Below are 12,432 nucleotides of genomic sequence, written 5' to 3' on the forward strand. Positions count from 1 at the left end.
TATGACTTTTTATGCCTTAATAAACTGATGCTTTTTTATGCCTTACTATACTATGTCGATACTATGCTGTTTTTATGCCTTACTATACTATGTCGTTTTTATGACTTTTTATGCCTTACTATACTATGTCGTTTTTATGACTTTTTATGCCTTACTATACTATGTCGTTTTTATGACTTTTTATGCCTTACTATACTATGCTGTTTTTATGCCTTACTATACTATGTCGTTTTTATGACTTTTTATGCCTTACTATACTATGTCGTTTTTATGACTTTTTATGCCTTACTATACTCTGTCATTTTTATGACTTACTCTACATATTTATGCAACTACATGTTTACACACACACACAGACATAGATACTTTTGCAAAAACATACATAAATACTTATGTACAGACATCCATACATACATAAACTTAAACACATACACACACACACACGTATGTACGTTTTGTTCAGAATCAAATACTTTCATTTCACTGTCATGTGTTACAAAGATATGCATTTCATCCTCATATATAATAAGATGGCAAATATTTCACAATTAACAACTGAAATTTAAAATCAAAAGTTTTAATTTGCAGTCAATCATTGTAGCTCCAAACATGAACATAAAATGAAGCTAGTTATCGATCTAAACTTTCAACAATTAAAACATCTGCTCTTCAGTTGAACATAAATATTCAATTTGGACAAAAGTTCATCGACCCAACGTCAGTTCAATGTTCACAGAAAAAACCCACAAACTGTCAACGAGGAGGAAAAGTCAGCTGTGATCTGCAGTACAGGTGTAGTCAGGCATAGAGAGCACAAGTAAATGTAAAGTGCATTGGAATGAGTGTGTGTGTGTGTTTAACATACTGAGGTCTGTGTGGTTTGGAGGTTAGACTGAGGAGGAATGTCTCACTCGTAAGGAGCTATAGAAGCTGATGTGTTTATCACAAATATAAACAGCACCTGACAGCGAGTCAGTGAGATGACAGCGGAGTCACAAACACTAAATATATAATCTTAAAGGCAGGTCCATGACTTTCTGTTCGAACCGGCGCAGCTGTGACTTTTGGCCTCCTTCTGTTTAATTAGAACAAACCAATTAATCATAAATGCTCAGAGTGAACACACGGTTTCTCTGTTTGAATTCATTCTTACCATTTATCCACAGCATCGGATTACAACGTAGTATTAAGGCCAGGTCGAGGGGAAAAAATTCTCAAAATTCGAGAATAAAGTCAGATTATGACGTTTTAATTTCAGTGGAATATTTAAAATGAGGAACATGGAGCATCCTGTGAAGGTCTACTTAAGCAGAGGTTTCCCAAATAAGAAAATACTTCATCTTTTGGCTCATCATCATCATCATCATCATCACCATCACCATCAGGACAGTGAAAAGATTGTGAAGAAACTGAGTCTATTCTATTGTTAGACAAAAAGCAGCTGCCACTGTCCTTTCACCCATTTGATTGGATGATGTAATATTCCTAAAGATGATGTTTTTAGGAATATCTCAAAGTTTTTAATTTTCATACTTTACGACTTCATTCTTGTAATTTCTGATTTGTTTCTTTTTCTCATGTGGCCGATAATCTGTCATACTCGATCGACAGTGACCTAAAGCTTCGTCTCAATCATGCAAAGCCCTGACTTCCTTTCCTGATGACCACTTCCTCTCCTGATGCCAACTTCCTGTACAGGTGCGACAGTTCATCGGATCGCGGCGCCTTTGACTCCGGCGTGCAGGGGATGTCGAAGTCGGACGACGCCTGAGACTCCGACAGCTCCGACAGCTCCGATGGGAGGATCAGACCGTCAGTGTCCGTCTTCTGAGACGAGGTGCTGGGCCTCGCGTCTCCTTGGTCCCGCCCCCCCTGCCCTGGTTGGAGGATCACGGTGTCGGGTAAACACGAGTCCATGTTCTGGGACGAGTGATTGGACAGAGAGGCGGACAGCGTCAGGCTAAAGTCTTCATTGTGGTCGGGGGTTTCTTCCTCGTCACTGAACAGATCGGGCGTCTGGGAATCCGTCATCCTGGAGGGGGAGGTGGTCATGTTAGAGCAGCAGGACTGTGATTGGCTGTTCTGGCTGTCAGTCAACATTTCAGCAGTGAAGAAATCCTCCCACTTTGGATTGTTAGATTTCTCTTTTCTTTCCTCCTCTTGTTCTTTATCCCTCTCTCCTTCTTTCACCTCCTCCTCCTCTGTTGGTTTTGCGTCCTCCTTTCCCTCCTGCTCCTCTTCCTCCTCCTCATCTTCCTCTTCACCGTTGGACTCGGTGCAGTCGACGTAGTTGCGTGAAACAGACTGAGCGTCGGTGACAGGAAAAGACCCGTCCACAGACACAGGGGGCGCTGTTCTCTGAGGACTCTCAGTTTTCTCTAAAATTAACAAAAGAAATTTACAGTTTAGTAAATAATCGATGTGAACAAGGACAAAAACAGACACTGATCTCTACTAATGATAAATTATTATAAAAATAGTGATCATCACCTTGTTTCACTTCCTGGTTCAGGCCCATCTTCTTCCTCACTGGTGCCAGGTCCAGTCCGTCAAACAGGTCGTCGTCACTCCCTGAATCTGAACACAGAAAAAAACAAGACATTTAAAATATGAAGCTGCAGCTGACGTATTTTCATCATCAATTATTTTCTTCATTTGAATAATGATCTTTTAAAATGTAAGAAAAAAATGTATAATTAATAATAATTATAATTTCCCATCATGGCGACGTCTGCAAAACCCAAAGATCTTCAATTTACTCTGTTATAAAAGAGAAAAGCAGCAAATTCTCATGTTTGAGAATCTGAGAGAAGAGTTTGAGTTTTTACTTAAAGAAAAATGCAGCAATTAATCATCAGAATATTTGTCAATTTATTTTCTGATGAAAAGTCGAATATTGTAGCTCAGAAATAATTTATATTTCATGTTTCCAGTGTAAATTACTTCTAATCTGAAATTTTATCATCACATTTATATTTTTTACCACTTCAGTTCAGTTTAGTTTAATGTTTTTTGATGTATGAAGTCACCAGATTTGATGCTGAAGGAACAAAATACAACTAGAATAAAATCACCTGCAGGACGTTTAGAAAAGTGACTCATCAGTGAGTCGTCACTGGAGGTTTGAACTCATTTCAGTCAGTTTTGAAAGCAGTTACACTTCACTCTTAATCCGACCCTGATGTGTGAAGTGGCGTAATCAGGATCCGAGTGTGTTGAACAAACGTTCATCATATTTCTGTGAAGCGTGCCCTTTATATTTCATCTACCATATGGTGACCTGTAAACAAGTGTCACGGCTACAGAGGCGGTTACAAATGCTGTTGTGGAGAACACCTGTCAGGGTGTGTGTGTGTGTGTGTGTGTGTGTGTGTGTGTGTGTGTGTGTGTGTGTGTGTGTGTTGGTGTTACCGAATGTAGGCCGCTCCACCCTGCTGCGTTTGAGGACTCCCAGAGGTTTGTAAACGAACCTAGCTTGATCCGACTCGTTCCTGCACATCAGCTTCAACCTGATCAAAAACACACACACACACACACACACACACTTATACTTTGACAGCAGCAGTGTTAAAGGTCTCCTCCAGTGAAAATGTCTCTGTCCATGTGTAGTGTGATTATAGATCAGGTCTAGCTTCTATATTAATACTGTGAAAGTATCAAAGCCTCAGTCCACAGAGAAATGCACACAGCCTGTATTCAGAAACTGAGGCTTAGATCCTCTCTTCTGATTGGCTGATTGACCTGTTGTTACTAGAGCTGCAGAGAGAAGCTGAGAGAGGAGATGTAAAACTACACTGAGATGGTTTTTGGTTCTTAAAACCACAAATATATCTTCTTATGGATCAACACTTCAAATAAAACACAGAAGAAGAAAATATGGAGCTTTAAGCGTCACCAGCAAAAAAGAATTTATAAAGCATGTGGTAGGATTAAGTGACTCCAGTTACTGAAACATGTTTTGACGCTAAATTAACATCACAGACAAACTGAAGTTAAACTTCACTCACATCTGTGTGACCTCAGTCAGAGTCCGTCCCAAAGGAATGACACTGGGATAGATGTTCACTGGTTGGAGATACGACAGGAAGTCCCTCAGCTGGAAGTTAAGACAAAGACGAGCATCATGACTAAACAAATAAATCTGCTTGTTATGATCATTTCCAACACGTCATTCAAACCAGTATAACCCGGCTCTGACTCAAAGACACTGAGACACCGTCACTCAGCTGCTGCAGGTGAATTCACCTCGAGGCATCGATGTATTAAAACACGACAATGATAAAAAGCCTGAAGTCAGATTGTGACGCAGCGAGTAAATAAACATCAAACATAAAAACATAAATAAATGAAGCAGGTAAAATCTGTCCTGTATTTAAAATGACATACAGACACAAAACTTAACTAGTAAACATTTTACTGCGTTTCACACAGAGCTGAATGATTTTGATACTTTTGCATTTCACTTGAGAAAAAATCTGAAAATGATGACGTGGTTTTTGTTGATCTTGTTGTTTTACATCTGAAGAATATCATTTATAGACAGAGGCGTTTCTGTAGCGCCACAATACTTTATTTATAATATGTTGTGACACATTTTACCTTCATCAAAAAACTGCAGCTCCTGTGATTGGATTTGCACTCAGCCACATTGAGATTTCGATTATATTTCAATTACTTTGTCAAATCTGTGACAATTTCTATGTATTTTATTCTGTTTGCTCGTTGTGTTTTCATGACACTCAGGTCGTCTATGGGTCAGTCACTGTCACATCAGTGAATCATAGGAAAATAAATGGCCTTTCAGTGGCTTCCTCTTCCTCTTAGTGCCATTAAAGAACACAACGGTCCTTTGTGGAGGTTTTAATAAAAACCTCATTAAACTCTTGAACCTACAAAAAAACGTCTTGTCCATCCACAGCCACAATATTCTGGTTAAATACATCAGAATAAAAAGTGAAAGTACCTCAGAGTAGGAGGAGTGGAAGCTGAAACAGGCTCTGAATGAACTGGCTCCTGTCCTGATAAAACATGAACACATTCACCGCTCAGTGCGACGGATGATGACGTATAATAATGTCACGTGTCGTTAATGTGAACATGTCTGGGTGAATCTGCTCTTACTTTATTATGACGTTGGTTTTCTTGGTTCTCTCTCCGAACCACATGGTGGACGGTTTGATGCTGATGATACGGAGAGGAGTCCCGTCAGCGGCCGAGCAGCCGCACGGCAGCCGGTTGCCTTGGAAATACTCCTCATCCTACACACACACACACACACACACACACACACACACGAAAATCATTGATCAGATATTGGTATCCTTTGTCATGAATGAGCTTCGTGAAGGAACAGCTGACTGAAGTGGGACCTTCGGGTGTCGACAGGCGTGAATCTGAGTCCTGCGGTCGGTCGTCACGTAGCTCAGGATCTCCGGCATCTTCTTGAACATCGCCAGATTCTTGACATGGATCTGTGGGAAACGTGACACGACAGAACGTATTAGACTTGAGTTGTGCTTTTACACTGTGTGGATTTATAACATACATCTGTAAATAAACATGTCTATCGCCCCACTGGGTCAATGTCTGTCCAGATCAATGAGTTCTATGATCAAAGAGCACAGTGCGTGATTCATTCTGTCATGTTCATCCTGTTGGACGGGGACTCGTACGTCACCTGTGTGTTAAACTCCTCCCCCAGGTTGGTGAACAGGTATTCATATCCATACGCAGCTTTACAGTTGAGCCACACGACGTGATACGAACTCTGTCTGATCCAGTTTCCAATCAGCTCGGAGATGCCGTTCAGACACACCTCCTACACACGCACACACACGCACACACACGCACACACACGCACACACACGCACACACACACGCACACACACACACACAAAATTACATCTTTGACAGTCATCAATGTTAGAACAGTGTGTTCAAGAACATATATTGCACATTGAAAATGGTTCCAACAACAAATACATGTTAAAATCACAGAAAACTGACTGAACACACTTCCATCACCTACAGTGTTTTCCCTCTTGATTTTCTTATTAGATGTTAAACAAGATATAAAAGACGTAGTTATGATCAACAACTCATGAAAGAGGATTTACTGCACGACTGTTGCATTAGTTTTAGATTATTGTACCTAATAAATTGCAACTGAGTGTATATGCTGCATCCTAATATAAGTTAACTGTAAAAATTCCTTGTAAAGACTCTTGATATTCCAGGAATCCCACAGAAAATAATTCTTATTTTTAAACTTTGGATAAAAGCATCTGCCAAATGACCAAATGTAAATGTAAAAAAACAAAACGTACTCTAGTGGGTATTTGATAGAAGCGTGGGTCATAGAAGGTGGAGTCCAGATAGACACTGTGAATATCTTTAACCCTGTGAAACATGAAGCAACAGAGTGAATGATATGAGCTGTGAAGAAGCAAAGACAGAGATTTAGTAACACAACAGGTAAAGAGGAACTAAAGACAGGTTTATACAATCTCCAACTTTTCACTTTTACATATGTTACTAAATTAATGAACTGAGTGAATAAGCCAAAGGTTATGGATCAAAGATTTGTGGCTGCGTTTTAGTTGTTAAATATACATTAAAAATAGAAACTCCTCTGACCGACTGATTTCTGGCCAGGTGTTTTATTTTGAAAATTGGCCAGATGTGTTGTGGAGCATCTGGCTCAATCTGGCATAAAAAACCTTTTTGTTTCAAATTGAAAAAATAGCTTAAAAATATAAATAAAAGACGTTGTAAAATGGTGATTAAGACGTTGTAATACTCTTTAAGACCGAACAGACACACAAACGTTCACTTAAATCCAACAATCTGATTTTTTATAAACGTCCTACACGTGCACCGTGTGTCCTTCTACTCCAGGACCTCAGCTTCTGTTGAGACGGAGAACAGAGAGGACGTTCATCAGCCACCGACCTGCTGCCGGAGTGGAGATGTTCTATTCTGGACGCGTCTCCAGCAGCCAACCTGAAGTCTCCCGTGTACAACACGTTCCCCTGAGAACCTTCAAACAGGAACCTGCACACACAAACACACACGTCGCTTTTCAAATTTCTAAATTAGATATTCAAACTTTAACGACCTGTGACGGAGACGGAAGGTGCATTACGTTATTTGGGTTGTGTCTGAATGAATTCATTTGAAATCCTTTAAATATGACTTTTTGAAAAAGTGACAGCTCTAACGTGAAGAAACTTGGAGAAGCGACTTGAGTAATTTTTAAATCTCATTATTCAGAAAACAAAACCAGGAAATGGAAACATTATAACCTGCAATATTACTTTTCTGACAAAAAAAAAAATCAACCCCAGTCCTTTTCCCAACCATTGTTTGGATCAAGCTAAAAGTGAATTCATGTTCCACAATAATAGATTAATGGCATCTTTTTTTCTTATTTATTTGCTTTATTTTTATATATTAATAATTTTAGCTTATAAACATAATAGTTTTGAATCAGGACTGTCTGAGTCCTAAATGAGAACCGGATCAGACTCTTGTTAAAGGACTGGGATCTGGGTCAGATCATCCCTCCACACCTGCAATCATAGGTCATTGTCTTAGGGCAAGAATGAAATCAACAATCGTCACTGCTTTCATTATAGATGAATCGCTTTCGTGTATTATATACCAGAAAATTGTGGGGAAAAAAAGCCTGTTAGAACAAGGTGATATCTTCAAATGTTTTGTTTTGAAGCTGAAAATCCCCCAATATTGAGTTTTCGATCATGTGCAGCAAAAAAAGCATCAAACCTTCATGTTTCAGACAAACAAATGTTTCACATTCCTGCTTGAAACTGTTTTTCTATATCGCTGGGCACATGGCAAATCAGAGTGTTTAATGCTTTAACTCACATAACAGAGCCGGGACAGTGACCTGCAGGAAGCAACGTCACCACAATGTCTTCTTTCTGTCACAGAAAAACAAAAGACAAGATGGTTTGAAAAAAAAACCTGACGACCCGAACTTTTATTAAACCAAAGAAAATAAGGAAATAATCAGTTCTGACCTCTCCAGATGTTTCGTCCACCAGAGAAATCTGAGTTGGGCTCTCCAGCTCCAACGGAACCTAAACAGATTATTAAACAGGACAGTTAATGACAGAAACCCATTGTAGAAGAGACATAAAGTCCAATTTCACTACAGCATCTGACGCCTCAAAATACCAGAAACTGTTCGACAGGATGAGTTTTGTTTACAGGACTCATCAGCTGTGTGGTTTGACAGTAATAGAGGGAACTTACCATGTATTCCTCCCAGAAAGCGTACTTTGGATTACTTAGCAGAAGCTCTTTGGTCACGAAGGAGCAGTACAGCCTGACTGTCCGACTGCAACCAAAAGAGAAACCAGGAGACATGTTCCGTTTTCTGTTGTAGCTTGTTGTCATTATTGTTTGTTAAATCACTGCAGCTGTAGGACATGACAGCTGTTAACTTGTCCGGTTCACATCTGAGTTTACGTCAAGGATTTGAGACACAGTCGGTATGAACTTATTGACTGTACTTCACTGGACACTGAAGGTAAGTTTTTGTATCTTTTTTTCCTCAATAAAAAGTGAGCAAACTCCCAATGAAAAAGGCCACAAGATGTGACTTTGACACATACTTAGATGATCGCGTTCATGAGTATAAAAATCAACATTTTGACTTACGAAATGCAAATTATGAGCTAAAATGTCAAAATATAGACAACAGAATTTGATTTTACCTCATAATGCTGACTTTTATGCTCTTAATTTTGTCTTTGTATGTCACAATGAGTATTTTTATTTCATAATTTTGACTTTGTATCATAATTTTGTCTCTGTATGTCTGAGTCTATGTCAAAATTTGACTTTTTATACAATCATTTAGACTTTTTAAAATTACAATATTCTTAGTAAGTCAAATGCTGACTTTTTAACACGATTTTGTCATAGTGTATGTCAAGATGTTGACTTTTTAGTCACATAACTTTGACATTTTATATCCAAATTTTTCATATACCAAGTCCAGTTTTTGACATACCATGAGCACTTCTTTAATCACAAACAACTTTCCTTTTTTATCTTCCTTTCCTGGCAGAAATGGGCTTCCACAACTTTCAGCATCATTTTTTAGGCTACGGTTCATTTTTAATTTTCAAGGGGGTCAGTTAAAACAGAGACACAAGCTGTGTTCACCTGAACTGCAGCTTCCTCTTCAGCAGGGGTCCTTTTAGTCCCTTCATGTGATCTGTGGACAGTGGCAACACTGAAGTAAGACTTAAATACACAACGAGGACACAATAAAACGTAGATATGATCGTTTTTAACTAGCAACCATCGCTCCTGCTGATGATGCTAGCTAGCTGCCTGGCTCACCTTTGTGGCAGTGGGAGAGGAAGTATGCCCGGGCATGTAGGTTCTCCCTGTCGAACCGGTCCAAAGAAACTGTCGGATATTCCTTCATTCGACCTGCAAATGAACTCATCCTTGACCCGAACTTTTTGGTGATGTCTTAATCGTGAGATGTTTATGACGAGGAATGTGTTGTTTGCTACCATCACTGCCGGTGTTTGTTTTGTCCCGCCCACCGAATTGAGCTTCTTCTTCGTCGTTTTTCGTCACTGCAGTTTGGGTTCTTTTGGCGGGAGTTACCGCCATCTTTTGTCCATACATTCGCTAGTATTCTTACCTATATCTAATCCCCTTTCTTTAAATATTTCACATTTAGCGTGTATAAAAAAAAAATCAGTGTTTTAAATGCTTTTCAATTTTCAAGCATTAACACAACAATACCCTCGCTACTGCCTCGAAATATCCAATTTTGATGGTCAGCTCGTCCTCCAACGTAGAAGAAGAGAGTTCACAGTAACTAGGCAACCAAAGAAGCTATATGGTATAACTGCTGACAATCACCGCTAGCCAGCTGCCGTGTGGAGTGTCTTTTGAAGCAACTAAATAAACAAAAAACCGTGTGTAAGTAAACTCTCTCATGCTGCTATTTTCAGAAATTAAAGGTTAAATTGGTTTAATGTGATTAAATGTGACTGAGAGTTCTTCTAAACTGACGTAAAGACAAAGCAGAGGGTAGTTTTCGTCAGTGAAGCGCAACACAGACGAAACCGCATTCAATAATGTGGGATTTTAAAGTGTCACTGGATACAGATAAACACAAAACAATATCTTATGTTAATTTGCGGCGTTTTACATGTTTGTACTGTTTCTTATTTCAGCTCGGCATACATCTAACCCATCAAACAGCGCTTATTCTTTTAGTAAAATATCACTTTTTATAACTGTAAACCCTTTTCCTCTTTGAAGCACGATACACACGAAACTCGATTCCATAATGTCACATTTTAAAGCATCACTGCATATAGATAAATATAGAAACACACAAGATTTGTTTTTTTCAGCGTTTTACAATGTTTTAGTGTCCATATTTCAGCTCGGGGGTTACATTTAACACATCAAACAACGTTTAATTTTGTAAAATGTCACTTTTTATAACTGAAAACCTGTGACACACACTCAGTTGTACTGGAAATAAAGCTCTTCAATTAACCATTTATTCTATTTGCCAAAACATCTTCATCATGTTCAACATTTTATGCATTGTTCCAGTATATGTCTTTGCTGATTTTTAAGACAAAGCAAAAATGGAGCAGAATATTTACCCTACCAGGTTAAATATTAAAGTAACAGATGAGCCTGTTACTGTGAGCTTGAAAACCTAATTAAAGCATATTCTTGTCATGCCTTTTCAGTTACAAGAGACCACTCTACTGACATTAGGACAAAGTATATTTGTGACATCTTGACCGTCATCAACGCCATGTCCTGTGCTACTGATAACAACTCCAAGCCAAAGTCCATGAGCAGAGCCAGAGAATGGACTGCAGAGGTGGAAAACCTGTTCAGATTCCAACAGGCAGGCTACAGAGATGAACTGGAGTACATACAAGTCAAACAAGGGGCTTTGGTAAATATTGTTCTCTGAATTATTTGACTTGTCTCATGCATGCTAATGACAGGCTGGTATTGGTGCATGTTTATACACAACACCAGAAGAAATTATGTTATTTTGTCAGAATATTGTGAGACATAAGACACAGATTTACACCAGAAAATAGATAATTTTGGTATTTAATTTAATTTGTAAAGTTTTGTGCAGGATATACATAAATAAACAATTGGAGTGATTTCCCTCTGTGCATTTGATATATTTAAGTTGTCCTGTGATAAAATCTTTCCAAATGTATTGTGTAGAAGTGGAGTTAAATGATTAGTTGATCAATAAAGTTACATTTACCCTTATTTAGCGTTTATAAGCAGCATATTAACATTTAATGAAGTCTTTATAACACACTCTAATGTAATGGTAGACAGATATAAGCACTATAATTCCCCCATGAAGACATATTTTAACTGTGTTTTAATATTTATTCATTCATTAGCAGCCTCCAGTTAAAGTTATAGCTGTTAACAAATACATTAATAATCTCTTATATGCTTATAACTACATTTTAGTGCACTCCAAACCATGCATTACATGTTTATATATCACTTAAAGATTTTATGTGGAGGATCTGAGTTTATTACACGTGATTATACATTCTGGATTTTAACTGTAATATTATTTCTCTCATTGAAGACAAGATCAAGAGCTGTAACAAAATGCGAACGTACCATAACTGATGATTTATTGATGTATTTCTGTCTCAGATCGACAAATGGCCAGACACGGGCTACGTAAAGAAGCTCCAACGTCGAGACAACACATTTTATTACTACAGCAAGAGAAGAGAGTGTCTGGACCATGACCTCCATAAAGTCAAAGTCTATGGATATTAAAGTGTTCTGGACTCTCTCATCCACTGAGCATGGATCTGCATCATCCCATTTATTACTGTGGGCACAGATTATTCTCCCTTTGACCTTTTTGTTTTTAATAAATGAATTTTTAAATTGCTTATGAGAATTACTTTGTAGAGTGTGCTTTTTTTCCTGGTTTTAAATTCCCTTGAATTTTTCTATTTCTTTTAAGATTACTCTGTATTGGTTATTATACACTTAACAGTTTTAATTGTTTCATCTGTTTCTCATCTCTTTGAAATCTATTGATTTATTGTTTTAAGATTTATTATTTGTCAAGCACTTTGTAACGTAGTTTTTGAAAAGTGCTCTATAAATAAAGATTATTATTATGTTTATTATTTTATAATTATCTGAAAAGTGAACATCATTATTTCTGTATTTTTAATTATATATGCTCACTGTACATGTTTGTCTGAACCTGACTTGAATTTGTAAAAGTTCATGTTCAAGTTCTGATTTTATTCATTCTCACAGATACATGACACAGTTAAAGGGAAATGCCGTTCAGGATGAGTGCAGAACAATAAACAGGTTCATAGTTTGTAGACTAAAATTGAG

General features: G+C 38.0%; 2 protein-coding genes across 2 annotated transcripts; one reads left to right on the top strand and one right to left on the bottom strand.

Annotated features, from left to right (window-relative positions):
• Positions 1–561: 561 nt before the first annotated feature.
• Positions 562–9,593, bottom strand: dclre1c (DNA cross-link repair 1C, PSO2 homolog (S. cerevisiae)). Its single transcript, XM_023419879.2, has 15 exons — positions 9,376–9,593; positions 9,196–9,247; positions 8,278–8,362; positions 8,043–8,102; positions 7,888–7,943; positions 6,952–7,053; positions 6,327–6,399; positions 5,678–5,818; positions 5,370–5,471; positions 5,122–5,258; positions 4,964–5,018; positions 4,008–4,096; positions 3,412–3,509; positions 2,491–2,577; positions 562–2,378 (listed from the first exon to the last, which is right to left on the bottom strand). Exons 1-15 carry the CDS (start codon positions 9,482–9,484, stop codon positions 1,633–1,635), a joined length of 1,992 nt encoding a protein of 663 aa, XP_023275647.1. The 5' UTR covers positions 9,485–9,593; the 3' UTR covers positions 562–1,632.
• Positions 9,594–9,846: 253 nt separating this feature from the next.
• On the top strand, positions 9,847–11,977 carry meig1 (meiosis/spermiogenesis associated 1). The gene is made up of 3 exons (XM_023419890.2): positions 9,847–9,972; positions 10,764–10,978; positions 11,722–11,977. The coding sequence occupies exons 2-3, from the start codon at positions 10,832–10,834 to the stop codon at positions 11,848–11,850; spliced, it is 276 nt and encodes a 91-aa protein (XP_023275658.1). The 5' UTR covers positions 9,847–9,972; positions 10,764–10,831; the 3' UTR covers positions 11,851–11,977.
• The last annotated feature ends 455 nt before the right edge of the window (positions 11,978–12,432 follow it).

The sequence above is a fragment of the Seriola lalandi genome, unplaced genomic scaffold, assembly GCF_002814215.2.
Source record: "Seriola lalandi dorsalis isolate HSWRI2012SDOR001 ecotype SW California unplaced genomic scaffold, Sedor1 jcf7180002054612, whole genome shotgun sequence".
Classification (NCBI taxonomy): Eukaryota; Metazoa; Chordata; class Actinopteri; order Carangiformes; family Carangidae; genus Seriola; species Seriola lalandi.